Raw genomic sequence first — 14510 nt, forward strand, 5'->3', positions numbered from 1 at the left:
TCTCACTAACCCTTCCTGGTTCCCCAGCTAATTGTGAGGGTCTGTCGGGGTGGGGACTTTGTCTGTCAGCCACACAGGGTAAAGTCTTGTGAAATAACCCGCACCAAAGTATGGTCACCCCAAAAGGAGGCAGTATGACCAATGCATGAGATCTCCTGTGTAAGCCCCAGGCAGATGCATGTAGAAACTGTGAATACCTCATCTTTCCTTAATGGACCATCCCTTTACTTAGACAGCCCTTGCCTCAGAGATCTTACAGTCTTTTTGTTCTGTGTTTGTACAGCGCCTAGCACAGTGGGGTTCATGACAGGGGCTCCTAGGCACTCCCACAACACAAATAAATAACACCAATAATGCCAACTAGATGGGATTTAATCAATTAGCAGTCATCATAACATTAGTCTAGGTAAGAGGAAATTTGGCTTATGCCAACTTTGCTCAGTCAGTAAAATATTACCTACAGCGGCACCGGTGAAGACTTTACAAGCTCACCGTGCCACATCCGCAGTGCTCTCATGGAGAGAGAGACAGAGAGGCAGATGTCCCAGGATCTGCACTTTGGGTTTCTCACTTGGTTACACACTGTGTTATTATTGTGGCACTGAGGTCACCCAAATATACTGGGCATTTTGTTTTGTTTTCTTTTTTTTTTTTTTTTTTTTTTTTTTACAGACTATTAGCTACAGCATGTTCTTGCTCAAAACTGTAGCCCAGTGTCGTTTCACATTCTGCACGATCGCTCAGGCTCCTCGCTCCCTACAGATATGGCACTGGCAATGCATGTTCAGATGAATTTACCTCTCCTTTTTCCACATTGTAATCCACTTAATTATATTGATTAATGCCAACTCAACTGCCTTTATGAAAAGACACTTCAAGCAAAGTCCTGCAATTATGTCCAGGAGATCCTAACTCAATATACCCAAGGAAACGCCACTATTAAAAAGCTTCAACTGGCCCTTTCAAGATTTCTGTTTTAAAACCTATTAAACAAATAAACAAACCAACCCAACTGTGACAAGCCAGAAAGTTCTAATGCAGAATATGAGTCAGTGCATATTTACAAGGCAAAACCCACGGTCCGACTGCCCTCTAGTGGATTTCATGATGCATAACGTAGCCCACATTTAGCCTGTTTTAATACTTCAAAACATGGAGCATTATTCATATCTATAAGTCAAAGTGTGTCACTAAAGCTGACAGCTACAATATCATTAGGGTTACCAAAGGACCCATAGCAGTTTGCAAAATATTCAAACAGAAAAGGTTTCGGTCATAACTTAAAAGCTGTTTTGTGTTTAAAGTCTCTTACTGAGGCTTGGGAGAGAATGCAGAGAAAGATTGTAACTGGAAGCTCTGGAGGGAGCCTAACAAAATAAGTTCAAATTAAATGCATTCAGCAGAGTCAGGCTTGATAGGAAGAGTCTAGGTATTTCTATGATAAGGTACAAACAGATGAATCTGCTAGACTATGTTCTCATGATACTTCAGCCTCCGTTTCAAGCAGCAGACGCCTGTATTGTGATGTGTGAGGCAGCAGTGATTTGACACCCCCGCTTCCGCACCCAGTGGGACAGTGGAAATGCTGCAGGTGTGGCTGTGCTGTTCCCAAGGAGAGATCGACCGCGAGCGTTCGTTCTACGGGAGACAGTGTTTCAAAGCATACGTGCTACAAACACGCGTGGAGCCCCAATCAACGTTCCATGGGAGGCCGCTCTCAACCCCTGCTCACATCAACAGGTTCCAAAGCATGAAAATGTCATTCTGTTTTGAACAGAGCCTCCAGAAGACAGCGAAGAAAAACAACTCTCCAGGAGGTCTCCACTCCATAGGGCTAGGAGAGATTCTCAAACGCAGGCATGTTCTTACTTTACTCGGCAGCTGTGTAATAAACTGCACAGTCTACTCCTCTGCATCCACCTGGAGACTTGAAATGGGCTCCCTGGTATGCACTACACATGCCTCTGTTTCCAGGGGAGGCTGGCCACCATCTCTGACAAGAACTGGCCACCTACTGGCACTAACTAGTTAAAGCGGACACTTTATGCAGCACAATGTTTACTAACAGATGACGTTTTCTGGCAGTTCCTCAAATACAGATAGTCCTAAAAAGAAAAGGAGTACTTGTGGCACCTTAGAGATGAACCAATTTATTTGAGCATGAGCTTTCGTGAGCTACAGCTCACTTCATCGGGTGCATCCGATGAAGTGAGCTGTAGCTCACGAAAGCTCATGCTCAAATAAATTGGTTAGTCTCTAAGGTGCCACAAGTCCTCCTTTTCTTTTTGCGAATACAGACTAACACGGCTGTTACTCTGAAACAGATAGTCCTATAGACTTCAGTAACAACACCACATTAATAAGGAAACAAACTCTCACACTGATGTTTAAACAGGCAGTTAAGTTGAGAGCAATCTGGTTAGCGCACCCATAGATAAATCGAGAAAGATTAAAAACAGCAGTGGGGGGAGTGACTTTCAATGAGTTGCTCATTTTTTTTTTACAGTACCTCCCACGGTGAAACTATCAATTACATCATTCCACATAAAGAGATGCTGGATAAACGGGCATACTCATTTTGCCTGATTTTGAACCCAGTACAGTTCAACTCAGACTCTAGCATATTGGGTTTGTTTCCTGCTGAGGAAAAGAAGAGCAGTGGGAGAAAAAAAGTATCTTGGAGGGGCCAGGGTTCAAAAGCACTCAGCCTGGACCTAACTCCAAGTGAAGTCAAATGCAATTTTACCACCATCTTCAATGGGAGCAACTGGGCTGAATGATTTTGAAAATATCACCCTACAGTATATTTTAGCTGCACACATGAACACACAATATACATAGGCTACCACTTCTGTCAGATTAACTTTTGTTCCCAATGTACAGCAAAGCCTTCCCTTTATCTAGGAAAAGGTTGGATTTCTTTCCTTCTTTTTTAAATTGAATCATGCTTGAGGGAAAACTACTGTGTTTAAATGACAGGAAAAGAGGGTTCACAGACCTGATCTAGTTTTGCAAACATGATGAAAAATATAGTCAGCAAGGTTTCCCAAAGTTTTGAATTCTACAAGTTTCCTCCTACCCTACTAAACGACATGTTTTTTTTCTCAGCTAGACCCTAGAACAGAATACACTGGCATCACAGGTACATGCTGATTAAGTAAGTAGTGTTTTCACATTTTATAAAGGACAATTAAATGAGGTTATTTATTCTGACTATATCAATTACTCAAACCATCCGGAGGGTCTAGGGTTTAAAGAAATAAATCACAGTGTTATACAGGAATGGTACATTTCAGGTGGTTGTTGGAATGCCACTCCATGAGGCTGTAGGGGTTCACATCGCCAAAGCCCAGGCCGGCCTGAAGATACTGGGGATGAAAACTTTATTGCAGAGACTTTCTGCCTTGCAAATTCCTTCTCCCAGTTTCAACAGGAAATGGTCCCTTAGAAGCCCACATTCACAATAAACCTCATGCTATTGACAGGCTGGTTATTCCCCTGGGACGGACAGGTCGCAGTGCATGAGCCCAGGCATAGATGCTTAGTGTGAAGTCTTAGTACTTTGCACAATAAAAGCACCTCTCATTGAAGGCTCTCCAATCACTTTACAAACATCAATGAATTAGCCACATAATTCCCCTGGAAGGAAGGATGGAATCATTATCCCCGATTTTAAGATGGAGAATTGAGGTACAGAGAGGAAGTGATGTACCCAAAGGTAGTGTCACATCTGGGACTAGAACTTGGGAATGGTCAACACACGCTCAGGTCCTTTGCACAGTGGTGGTCAGGCCTTGAGCTTGTTGATCTGGTACAGAGACTTTGCCCAAACTTCTCATCACCAGGCAGGATCTAGGCAGGAAAGATTTGGTCCTTTGTCTCTGTACCTCATCCCTTTTGACACAAAATAGGAATGTGCCATACCAGATGATCCCAATGGTTCACCTGGTCCAGTACCCTGCCTTGACAATAGCCAGATCAGACACTTCAGAGGAAGGTGTCAGAGATCCTGTGGTGATACATCCTGGAATAACCTGCCCATTGGACTTATTGTTCCCTAATCCCCATCAGGCAGTGGTTGTTTTATACCTTGAAGCATGTGGGGCTATACCCTGTCTACATACTTTTATCCTACTATGGATGTTCATATTGTCCATTAAAATGTCCAGTCCTTTTTAAAATCGTCCTAAGCTTTTGGCCTCAAAGATATCTTGTAGCAGTGAGTTCCACAGGCCAGTCATGTGTTAAGTAAAAAATGTTTCCTTTTCTCTCCACCCCAGGGCCTTGCACAGCTCTTGTTCCAGGCAATGGGTAGCAGTGAACCAACTCCTACACTGTACCGGGGTCTCACAGATAATATGTTGCCAAGCTCTATGCTGTCACAGTTGAATTTTGCAAGCTTAAAGGCAGCATAGGGAGTGAGAATCCCACTAACCAATTCAAATTAAAGTAAACTTCAGTCACAACCGTAGCTGGTAAATTCTATGCCTTCTGTATTGTGTTTGGGTTTTTTTGAGCAGAGATTGAAGCCAGGCAATGTGCTTTACAAGTCACCAATCTGGAAAATACTCACTCAGAAATGGTGTGGACGGCTTCGCTGAGCATCGCGGCTCTTCTCTGGTGTTACTTAAGGAATTTGTAGAAGTCCCAAGATGTTCCTCCGAATCAGTGGAAAACTGGAACTGGACTGTGCCAGACTCAACCTGCTTCACCTGAAATTTAAACAGATTTAGAAAAAACTGTGCTCTGTGCATATCCTCCATACCCGCTCTCTGGAATCAAGAGTTCTACTGCCAGGCAACCAACAAAGTTAGAATAAGAAATTGTAAGGCAAGGCATATGGCAGCAGGACTATCAACAGATAATTTTTTTTAAATGGGGTTCCCAGAAAGCTTTGATTCAGTCTGAAAGTTATTTTCCTTGAGGCACAAAGGTTGTGGAATGTCACTAAACTCCAAAATTATCATCAAATTTTCCTCCAAAGCTCAGGTGGGAAGGATTAATTACCAGAACTGTAACTATGATCCTACAGACTGGAAGAAAGAGCTTTATGTTACAGTTTGTTAGTTCAGTTTCTGGTCATGTTACAGCATCACAATGTGGCTTGTGTGCTTTTTCGCACACATTGGTCTGTTCAAAAACAGACTCCAACGAGAGACTGCTGAATTGGAATTAATCTGCAAACTGGATACAATTAACTTAGGCTTGCACAAAGACTGGGAGTGGATGGGTCATTACACAAAGTAAAACTATTTCCCCTTGTTTATTTCCCCTCCTACTGTCCTTGTAAACTGCTGGAAATGGCCCACCTTGATTATCACTACAAAAGGTCCACCACCACCCCCACCCCCTCCTGCTGGTAATAGCTCACCTTTCCTGATCACTCTTGTTACAGTCTGTATGGTAACACCCATTGTTTCATGTTCTCTGTGTATATAAAATCTACCCACTATATTTTCCACTGAATGCATCCGATGAAGAGAGCTGTAGCTCACAAAAGCTCATGCTCTAATAAATGTGTTAGTCTCTAAGGTGCCACAAGTACTCCTTTTCTTTTTATTGGTCTATTTGTAAACTTGTCCACCAGATCAAGAATGAACTTTGGCTTTCCACCAGACCAGCACTAGGAAAGAACTCTAGCAAATAGGTTTGGATAAAAACAGAAGGAAGCAACATCTTGGCAAGTGTTTTGGGGGAACAAATTCATTAATCTACAGCAGGATTCCCCAAATGGTCCTTGACGTCAGTGCAGTCACCAAAAACGAGCAGCAGTTCCCCCATTACTGCATTAGATGGAAAACCCTTTGGGCCCCAAGAAGGCACACTGCACATTTCCGTGTGATTCGTTCTACTGCTGTGTTCTTGTATTAAAAACAGATCAAAATCTTCTCTATCTAAAACTCCCTTTTAGAGAAACCCTTTCCAAATGTAAAATAGCCTTCAAATACCCTTTTCAGCAACTAGCATGAGTCTCTTCTAGCTCAGGAGACAAAAGAAGGGGAGATTTCAGCTACTTTGCTCTCTTTCGTGAATCTTTCCACCAGCCAATAATGAAATACACTCAACCCCCAGCTGTAATAGATTCATTCTTATCAGGAACCAGGCACCCGATCCCATCCCAGGCATTTCCTTCCAAGGCCCACCCTGTGTTGGCTAATTTCAATTCTTTTCTATTATTTCTCCATTTCCGTTTTGCCTGAATGGTTCTGCCTGTGTTGCACAGCACACAACATTCATTCTTTATTCGTTTTATTTTGTAAAACTGGAGCAGCCTCTACTATGGATTTACATGCTGTAATTGAGAGCAGAATCTGGTTCCTAATCTCTCAAACTGCCAAGGCTCAAATGCAGGAGAAAGACTTAAAATGAGAGACATGAGGGGGGATAAAAAATCTGACCCAAAGGACTAACTAATTTCTTTAGCACCTTCTGCCTTCTCAATGAGGTTCATATCTCAAGAGTGGCCGCCAGATTATGGTTAAAACTAGAAAATCATCTGGGAACAGTATATTTGTCAAAAGCTTGCACCCTTTCCCAATTCTTATGAAATGCACGGTGAACAGATTTTCATTGAGGCTTTCCAGTCAGAGCCAGAAAAAGTCTTGGGAAAAGACTGTATATGCAACGGAATGGACTAGCAAAACCACTCAACCACGTTTGCAAACTCTCCTTGCCCCCACGCTTTGTGTGAAGTTTAACAAAGTTTAAGCAACGTACACATATCTTCACTCTCTACGCAATCTACAGTTAAGATACAGAATAGACTCCAGTGTCATGACTTTTCCCCACTAGTGCGTGAATGTGAAGGACCCAGTTTAGTGTTATAATGGAATTCTGTACAGAAAGCATCTTTCTCAGAGATGGGTGCTTGTTCTGCATCACTAATCACAGACCCTCACTAAGCCACCCAAACATTGGTGGTTTCCCTTTGGCCTCTCTAATATTAAAGGACAGCTCCTAGGGAAGTGAAGGATCATACAGAGTGAACTGTAAGCTCTTCAGAGCAAGGACTATCACCTGCTATTTTTATGTACATCACCTAGCACAAAAATCCAGACACTGCCAAAATAAATAATTTTATAAAGTATGTGACAGTGCACTTGGCATAAATGTCATATAAATAATGAACACCAAACAGTTGACAAAATAAATGAGCAATGTGTATTTTCTGATGCGTTACCCTTCCTCCTTTTCTCATGTCCGTTCACTCAGTGGCTGGTTTGCATTGGGTTTGGGCTACTTAGCAAGATTCTTGTATGAAGCTTTTAAACCAACAAGAATGCTCTGTGCCGTGTGTGTACTGAAAACCTGTAGGGTGGTTTTGATGCACCTTCGCTAAAGGAGAGCTCAGAAGAGCTTCTTTTTACCTCTTCAGAGCTCATGCTGGTGGGGGGCATCTTGTAAACTAACACATGGCTGGGGTTATGCTGGGCGCTTCCTTGCAGTGGTAAGATCACGTCCGTGGAACTCGAGTCCAGCAAAGGATTCCAAACAGTCCATCGGATGGAATGCATATAGGCTGCTTTCGTCAAAGAGGAAATGGACAATGCCTAGGATTAAAAATATATAGGAGAGTAAATAAACAGATATGAAGAGCATTTGGTGTTGTGCCATAACTCTATCTCTGTGCCACTCTAGACTGCTGTCATCCAACCCAAAATCAAAGAGGAATTGGCCATTAGCCATCTTCTGCCTACTGAATGGTAACAATCGTCTGTCTTTAGCCATCTTTCGTCGGAACCTCATCATCTCCAGGCAGAGTGACAGGCACGTTGTCTGCAGCCTTTTTCTTTTCTGTTTGTTTGGCTTTCAACCCTAATCAATATTCAGAATGAACAGTGCATCACATCATAAGCGATAACCTAAAATGAACACAGATGGATATACATTTCTGCACAACCCATGAATATTAGAAAAGAAATTAGCCTCCCATCTCACTACCATTGCAAATATTCGCAACTACTCCACATGGTTAAGCCTATACCGGTTACTAATGTACACACACAATTATTGTTACTGAAGAGACTGCTATTGCATACCTGAAAAATCCTAAATCTCTGCATGTGAAGGCTGGATGTTCCTAGGATACAGGAGGGAAGCTATATTTACTGAGAGGCGAGATACCATATTCTCTCATCTACCAACACAGAAGGGTAATTTTTCCAGCTGAACAACAATAAATAGGAGGGACACAATAAACGACTGTGAACGGCAGCACTCCAGTATTAGTGCAATATAGAGAAAATGAATACCATCCACTGCCCCGGGGCTCTTCCCTTCAGTTACGTATTTCCCCTTGTGACTTCAATATTGTAGCCATAATTTCCATTGTCTCAACACAATTTTGAGGTGTACTATTTTGAAGCATGCTATCTGTCTTTCCAGCCCCACACTTTGCTCATAATGTAAAAAATTCTCTTCAAATCCCTAAATTTGCAGGTTCTTAAAGAAGTACCAATATTATCTTTCTTTGTGAAAAGGAGCTGCTGAGGCCTCGTGGAGAACTTGGAATAGCTTGCTACCTGCTAGTCAGAGACAACTGTGCTTAGATTTAGCACAAGTTTTTTGTCGTCTCGTCTTCATACTTTGTCACTGGGATCATCTGCATGAACAGGATCAGCTGTCTGAGGTCACATATAATCTCAGAGGCGTGGCTGGAGACAGTCCTGGCTCCTAGTTCCCTGCTTTAACCATTGGACCGCATTTGTCTCTAGAACGTTTTATTTCACAAGTACAAATCCAGTTTATCCACAACGTAAGTGTAACAAATCTCTGCCGTCAATCTCCTGGCAATCAGGCTATGTGATAACCGCACTTCATACCTTTGTAACATAATCCGAAAACAGAGGAGGAAAGGCTGTTTGGTTAACAGCATGTAACATTTTCCATACCTAGCTCTCAAAAATGACAGCCCCATTTCTCCTGCACTACGACTATCTGGCCAAATTTCAATCCAGAGCCAACATAGACTTTGCCTAGAAGGGTTTACAATGTGAGTGCCAGCACTGACCCTGCTGAGGGATTACCATCATTGCCATAATCATTGGGACTGTGTTTCCCACGACGACACACTGCCTGTACAGAGATGGAGATTTGTTTTCTGCTGCAAGAACCAGTGAGACCATTAAAAATAATTTTAATTCCCACATTGAAATGGCAGCATAAACAGTATACTTCTGAGCCATGTCCTCCAAGGTGGGAAATGTATTCTAAAAAGAAGCTAACGGGTTCCACTCAGACAATCACTTTAAAAGCTTCCCCTTAAAATCAGACATTATAGAAGGGTATGTATAAAAACAAGCTTACAGGTCTGTCAGTGACTGAAATCCCTCTTGTAGCTCCCTGCAAAGTGCTGATCGTGGTACAGAGGACACTGCGATTAGCATGGCAATCAGCTTTGGGATCAACCGCTCTGCATAAAGGGAGTGCAGAGGTTAATTGGGTTCACTTTGAAGCCATTGATGGCCTGGCTTGACGGTTCCCATCAGTGCAGTTTACGGCACACCAGCATGTCAGATGGATGCTAATCCCGCCTCAGGCTCAGTAACCTTTTAGCAATGTCAAAGTCACAGACAGAGGCTCTACGAGCGGCAGAGGATTCAGGATTGCCCAGGTAGCACCTGTGTGCTACCTGAGTTGACACTCCAGGCTGAATTATGTGTGTCGAGTTCATAGGCAAGGACAGCGGCAAGGACAGCATCCCGGTGCACCACGCAGGAGAGAAGGAGAGGGGGAGATGTAGGCAGGGAAGCCGCCTCTTTGGTACAGAATTTGCTGCAGTGGTAGCTGAAAGGAGAGGACATTGCCATGGGCATGCCAAAGGGATTCAGAATCGTTTAAAAGCACCTGCATTGGCCCAGCTTTCCCACCCTTCTTCTTTTCTTTTTTGATTTGAAGCACATACAGGAATGCCCACTTCCCATCAGCCTCGTTCTGAATGTAATACATCCATTGGAGGCATGCAGCTTAAACATTTCCCTTTCATCTCCCCAGTGCTGCCAGATAACTCTTTAGGGAAGGGGTTTCCTCATTCTGTGCCTTGTTCAGAGCCCAGGACAATGTCAGCACTTACATAATGACAACAAGGACAGAGAGACTTCAAAGAAGTTTGCAAAGACTCCATTTTTCAACTGGGTTTATTCTGCTAGCAACAAAATCTATGAACTGGGCAGGAAGTTGCAATGAATTACCCTTCTCAAACAGTCACAGGAGAGTGGAGACTGTGGCTGAAGACCTGTTATTTATCAGCATCCTCAAAGACCACAAGCTTCAGGCACGATACAGAGCAGCATTTTAGGTATGTTCATAAATCTCTGTTGGTTGCACAAGGCAACAGGGATATTGGAACTAGGAGCATTTCACCTCAAAGTCAGCCCACATCAGCAGTGAGCAGTCAGCCAACACTGGGTGGGTAAGGAGACAAAGCTGTCTCAGCAGCCAGAAGATATCATAACCACACTATTCAGGGCCCTCAGGACTAGATCTGAGACCAGCTTCCTTGAGCCACCCAGTCTAGCCAAAATATTTAAAGGCTAAATTAAAAAAATCTCCATTTGAGAGGTGGGAAGAGAAATGCAGAAATTCTGAGCTCTCTGAGAGTATCAGTTTGGAATTTATATAGGTGCTGAGTTACTGGGTGAATGTCTCTGGATGGACAGAAACAGATGAGACTGTGGCCCATGTCCTATTGTACAAGGGACCATATCACTAAAAGCACTACCATAATTGTTAGCAGTCTCAGCTGAGGGCATGGACTGACTGAGCCATGGAGGCTAAACTGATCTCCTAGAGGTGCTCCTTCCAGGGCAGCTTTAAAGCACATTGGTAAGAAGACAATGTAGGACAAGCATGCAGCTCCTGCTGCTCGTGCTGTATCTGTTCCATGGCTAAGCATGGGACTTCAGCCGACAGAGCTCACAGTCTGGTACTTTCTTCCAGAATTAAATACACTTTGATTCTTTATTTTTTTTAAACTACACCTAGAACTGGACTTTCACTCAAATAAATTTAAGTTTCTTATCAGTGTACAAAAATAAAATAAAAATCTGCATTCAAATACCCAGACCTCTGCAGGTCCTCGGGTTTTAATTTTTTAAATTCATTGAATCCAATATCTAATTTTCCAATTGTATGGTTCTCTTCAGCTTGTCTTCTCCCAATCAATACAAATCCCATCTGCCAGTAGGGCATGTGTCACTTATATAAATATCCATTTCCCCCCCAGTTTTCCTTTGGACAGCTCTAATGAGAGATGACATTTACTGCATTATCAATGACCCTCTCACAATCATCTTAGCGGGACAATTAGGGACTCATAACAAATCAATTGCTATTGATTAAGCTGCACGTTCTTACCACAAACTAATGGCTGGAATAGTAAAGGATCCCTGTAGGTGACAGCCTGCACAACATGTGCTAGAAATCCCCCATCCCTAGAGAGAGAGAGACAGGCAGGCCACGTACATGGAACAGGGCAAGAGGAGCAATTTATCAGTCCACCAGGATGAGACTCCCCTGCTGTCTGCCTCAGGCACTGCATGCAAAACAGACCATTTAAAAATCCCTTGTCTCCCTGAATTCGATCATCTTTATCCAAGTCATTAGGGTCTCAATTTACTAAAATAAGGCAAAAATGGCTCATCCAGACAGTGCTGGCTAACAGGGTGGAATTATTTTAATGCAAACCTACGTGTTCTCACTCTAACATTGAGTTAGCAATGCAAAGCACTGGATGATTCTGGCCATTTTAGCAATACTTTGTGGCTACCTTCTATTAAAGCATTAGACGCAGTTGTTACAGGAGGTTGCACTTGTAACAGAGGCTCTTGCATTAATGAGCTTTTCCATATGGAAAAAACACAAAAGCTACATTCTTCACCAAAGAAGTGAAAATGGTCTTATTTTGGATTTAGATACTATAAATATAACCTACTGTAGGCCAAACCTGCCCCCATTTTGTGATAAAAGTATTAGACGGGTCTTTTTTAGTTCCAAAGATTGACTCATTTGTTATTTTACATATTTATGTATATTAAATATGAACCCATCATGGGTCCTAATTACATGCACACAGTCTATTATTAAAATCCATTCACACTGAACCAATGCCCAAAACCTAAAGGCTTCCCAAGCCCTCTTCCACTCTCCATGAAGCTCAAATGCTCCCACCACAGCCTGAGTCCCAGTTACTCAAACCCTCCAGGTTCAAGACCTCTGGGATAAAATGGAAGATTGCAGTAAGCAAACCTATTCCGGTGTCCATACCTTGCTGAGAGCTCTCACAGGGATAGTCTAGACCTTTATTCCAAAGCGTGGCTGCTAAGAGACAGAGTCCAGGCACAGCAACCAACACAGGTGATGAAGACAAAGCTGAAGGCATTCCGAAGGGAGATTCCTATCTTTAATGGAGGATACATTTATATAGCATTAACTGGACTTATCCTACCCGGTATTTCAAGAAGTGAAAACTACCATCTACGCAGGGAAGAACATGGTTGCAACATTGCATCAGATCACTTATGCATCTTGCCCAACGTCCTACTGCTGGAAATGGCCTATGCTTACTATTCAGGATATAGGTGGAGAAGCTCACATCCATTCCCATCCCCCCCAACACAATATAATGTGAAGTCTTATCCCACTGAAATCAACTCAGTGCACCAGTTCGGTGTTGTGCCTAGGGACCAGGCAATCACATCTCATGATGCGGGGTATGAGATGGTCACACATGGGGTTGGTGTGGGAAGGAATTTATTGCATGATCCCCATTTACATCACTGATTCCATGGAATTCCTCAGCGTTAAAGACAATAATGGTAATGAATAGCTTTCTGTCTGCTTGCCACAATTTTGCATTGCTCCAGAATTTGGACTAAAAAACTGGATGAAACAATTTAAATGTGTGCACTTATCCCAATAAACGTATGCTAGCATGCATAATATTGGTACAGGGAATTCATCCAAAGTCGGTGAATTGTGTTTTTGAAATCCTCAGAACAATAAAAGATTTAAACTCACACATGGAGTTAAGGATTCAAAAAAGGACCAAGAAAGGATGAATTATTTTCATAGTGAAAAAATTCCATTTTGTGCTAAAACCTAAAGAAGAATTCGCTTTTTCAAAGTTGAAATTCTCCAATTGAGCTTGCCAGAGCACTCCAGGACTGCTGCAGGCTAGGTTTCTCCATTTATAGCGGAAAAAATTAACATATAATTAGAAAGACTTCATAAGCCCATTTGTGCCACATTACATGTGGGACCATTAAAAAGCACTTTGTCATTTTGATGGGCGATATTTGCCTTTCTACCCTACAGACTGAAATAGTTCTTCAGAAGCAATATGTGAGCTACAAAAGGAGTTATTGTTTGATTCTGAAAGACACTTTATAGTTGAGTACAATTTTTGCTCAAGGTTTTATAATGTTCCAACATAACATTAAATATTTAGATCAACACAAGGTGGGAGTCAAATTCTCAATTAGCTATGATTTTAGCACAAAGGGATCCACATTAAAAGCCTGATCTAACTCCTGCTGAAGACTTCCATTGACTTCCATGAGTGTTGGATCAAGCCGTAAGAAACAAACACCACTTTCTAGAAGAGTGGGGTGAATCCAGAAAAGTTGTGTTTATGCACGTGTGTTCGAATTCTGTAGTGCTCTTCAGTTCTGCCATGTTCCTGCCACCTTACTATTCGCTCCTTAAAAAGACTGACGCGAATGGGTTTTGTTCACATGGGTGTTTGGGGAACGGCTGATTCTCATATACATACTTTTATGTGCATGAGAGGTTATTTGCTAATCTCCTTTCTAAGAAGGTTCAGTGGCCCAGACATGGAGAACAAGCAACATCATGTGATTTGGATGACCAAATATAATGTATAGTGAATAGATTAGCTAAACCAAACAACCCACAAGCTGAAAACTGTTTGTCCAAACTACCTAGAGAATACTTAAGAATGGATTCATGCACAGATGTCAAGAGCATGAATCATTCAAGGACAGAACAAGCAACTAAATTCCCAGCTAATCTGATTCGCAACTCTTAATTTGACCAGCTCTACTTTCTAGTTTGCAAATCAAAGGGGGTACAGAACAGTACAGAGCTGCGGTGTCCAATGATATTAACAGGCAAATAAGCCCAAACAGCTTTTAACATTTAGCCTCACTCAGCACTCACTTCAGCAATAGAAAGAAAAGATCAAATTGGCCTGAGAGCCTATTGTTAGGGGCAGGTCCAGTGATGGCTGGCATCCAAAGGTTAACGTGTGGGTAGCTTCTTTCTATGGGATGGAACATTTTAGATATGCCCTTTTTGACATCCATGAGTGACTGAGCTATCGACCCTGCTCCTTTGCTCACTGTCTATCTTTCTGGGTTCTTTCCTGGTGCCCTGTAGCATCAGAATGTTTACCAAGAGTCAGAACAACAACAGTGATAGTTTCTCTCTTCCTCCTCTGCAGAGTTAGTGCAGTTTTTCTCCAACCTACACTGTAGCCACACCAGGTTGTG

At 42.4% G+C, this 14510-nt stretch overlaps 1 protein-coding gene across 10 annotated transcripts in view; it reads right to left on the reverse strand.

Annotated features, from left to right (window-relative positions):
- NPHP4 (nephrocystin 4) overlaps nt 1-14510 on the reverse strand; it is a 103656-nt gene that overhangs the window by 46597 nt on the left and 42549 nt on the right. For all 10 annotated transcript variants that reach the window (XM_074975123.1, XM_074975120.1, XM_074975121.1 and 7 more), the window contains 2 exons: nt 7368-7550; nt 4574-4712 (listed from right to left, as the gene is read on the reverse strand). In XM_074975123.1, the coding sequence (XP_074831224.1) occupies nt 4574-4712; nt 7368-7550 (322 nt within the window). The remainder of the gene's footprint in view (nt 1-4573; nt 4713-7367; nt 7551-14510) is intronic.

The sequence above is a fragment of the Natator depressus genome, chromosome 18 (assembly GCF_965152275.1).
Source record: "Natator depressus isolate rNatDep1 chromosome 18, rNatDep2.hap1, whole genome shotgun sequence".
NCBI classification, from domain to species: domain Eukaryota; kingdom Metazoa; phylum Chordata; order Testudines; family Cheloniidae; genus Natator; species Natator depressus.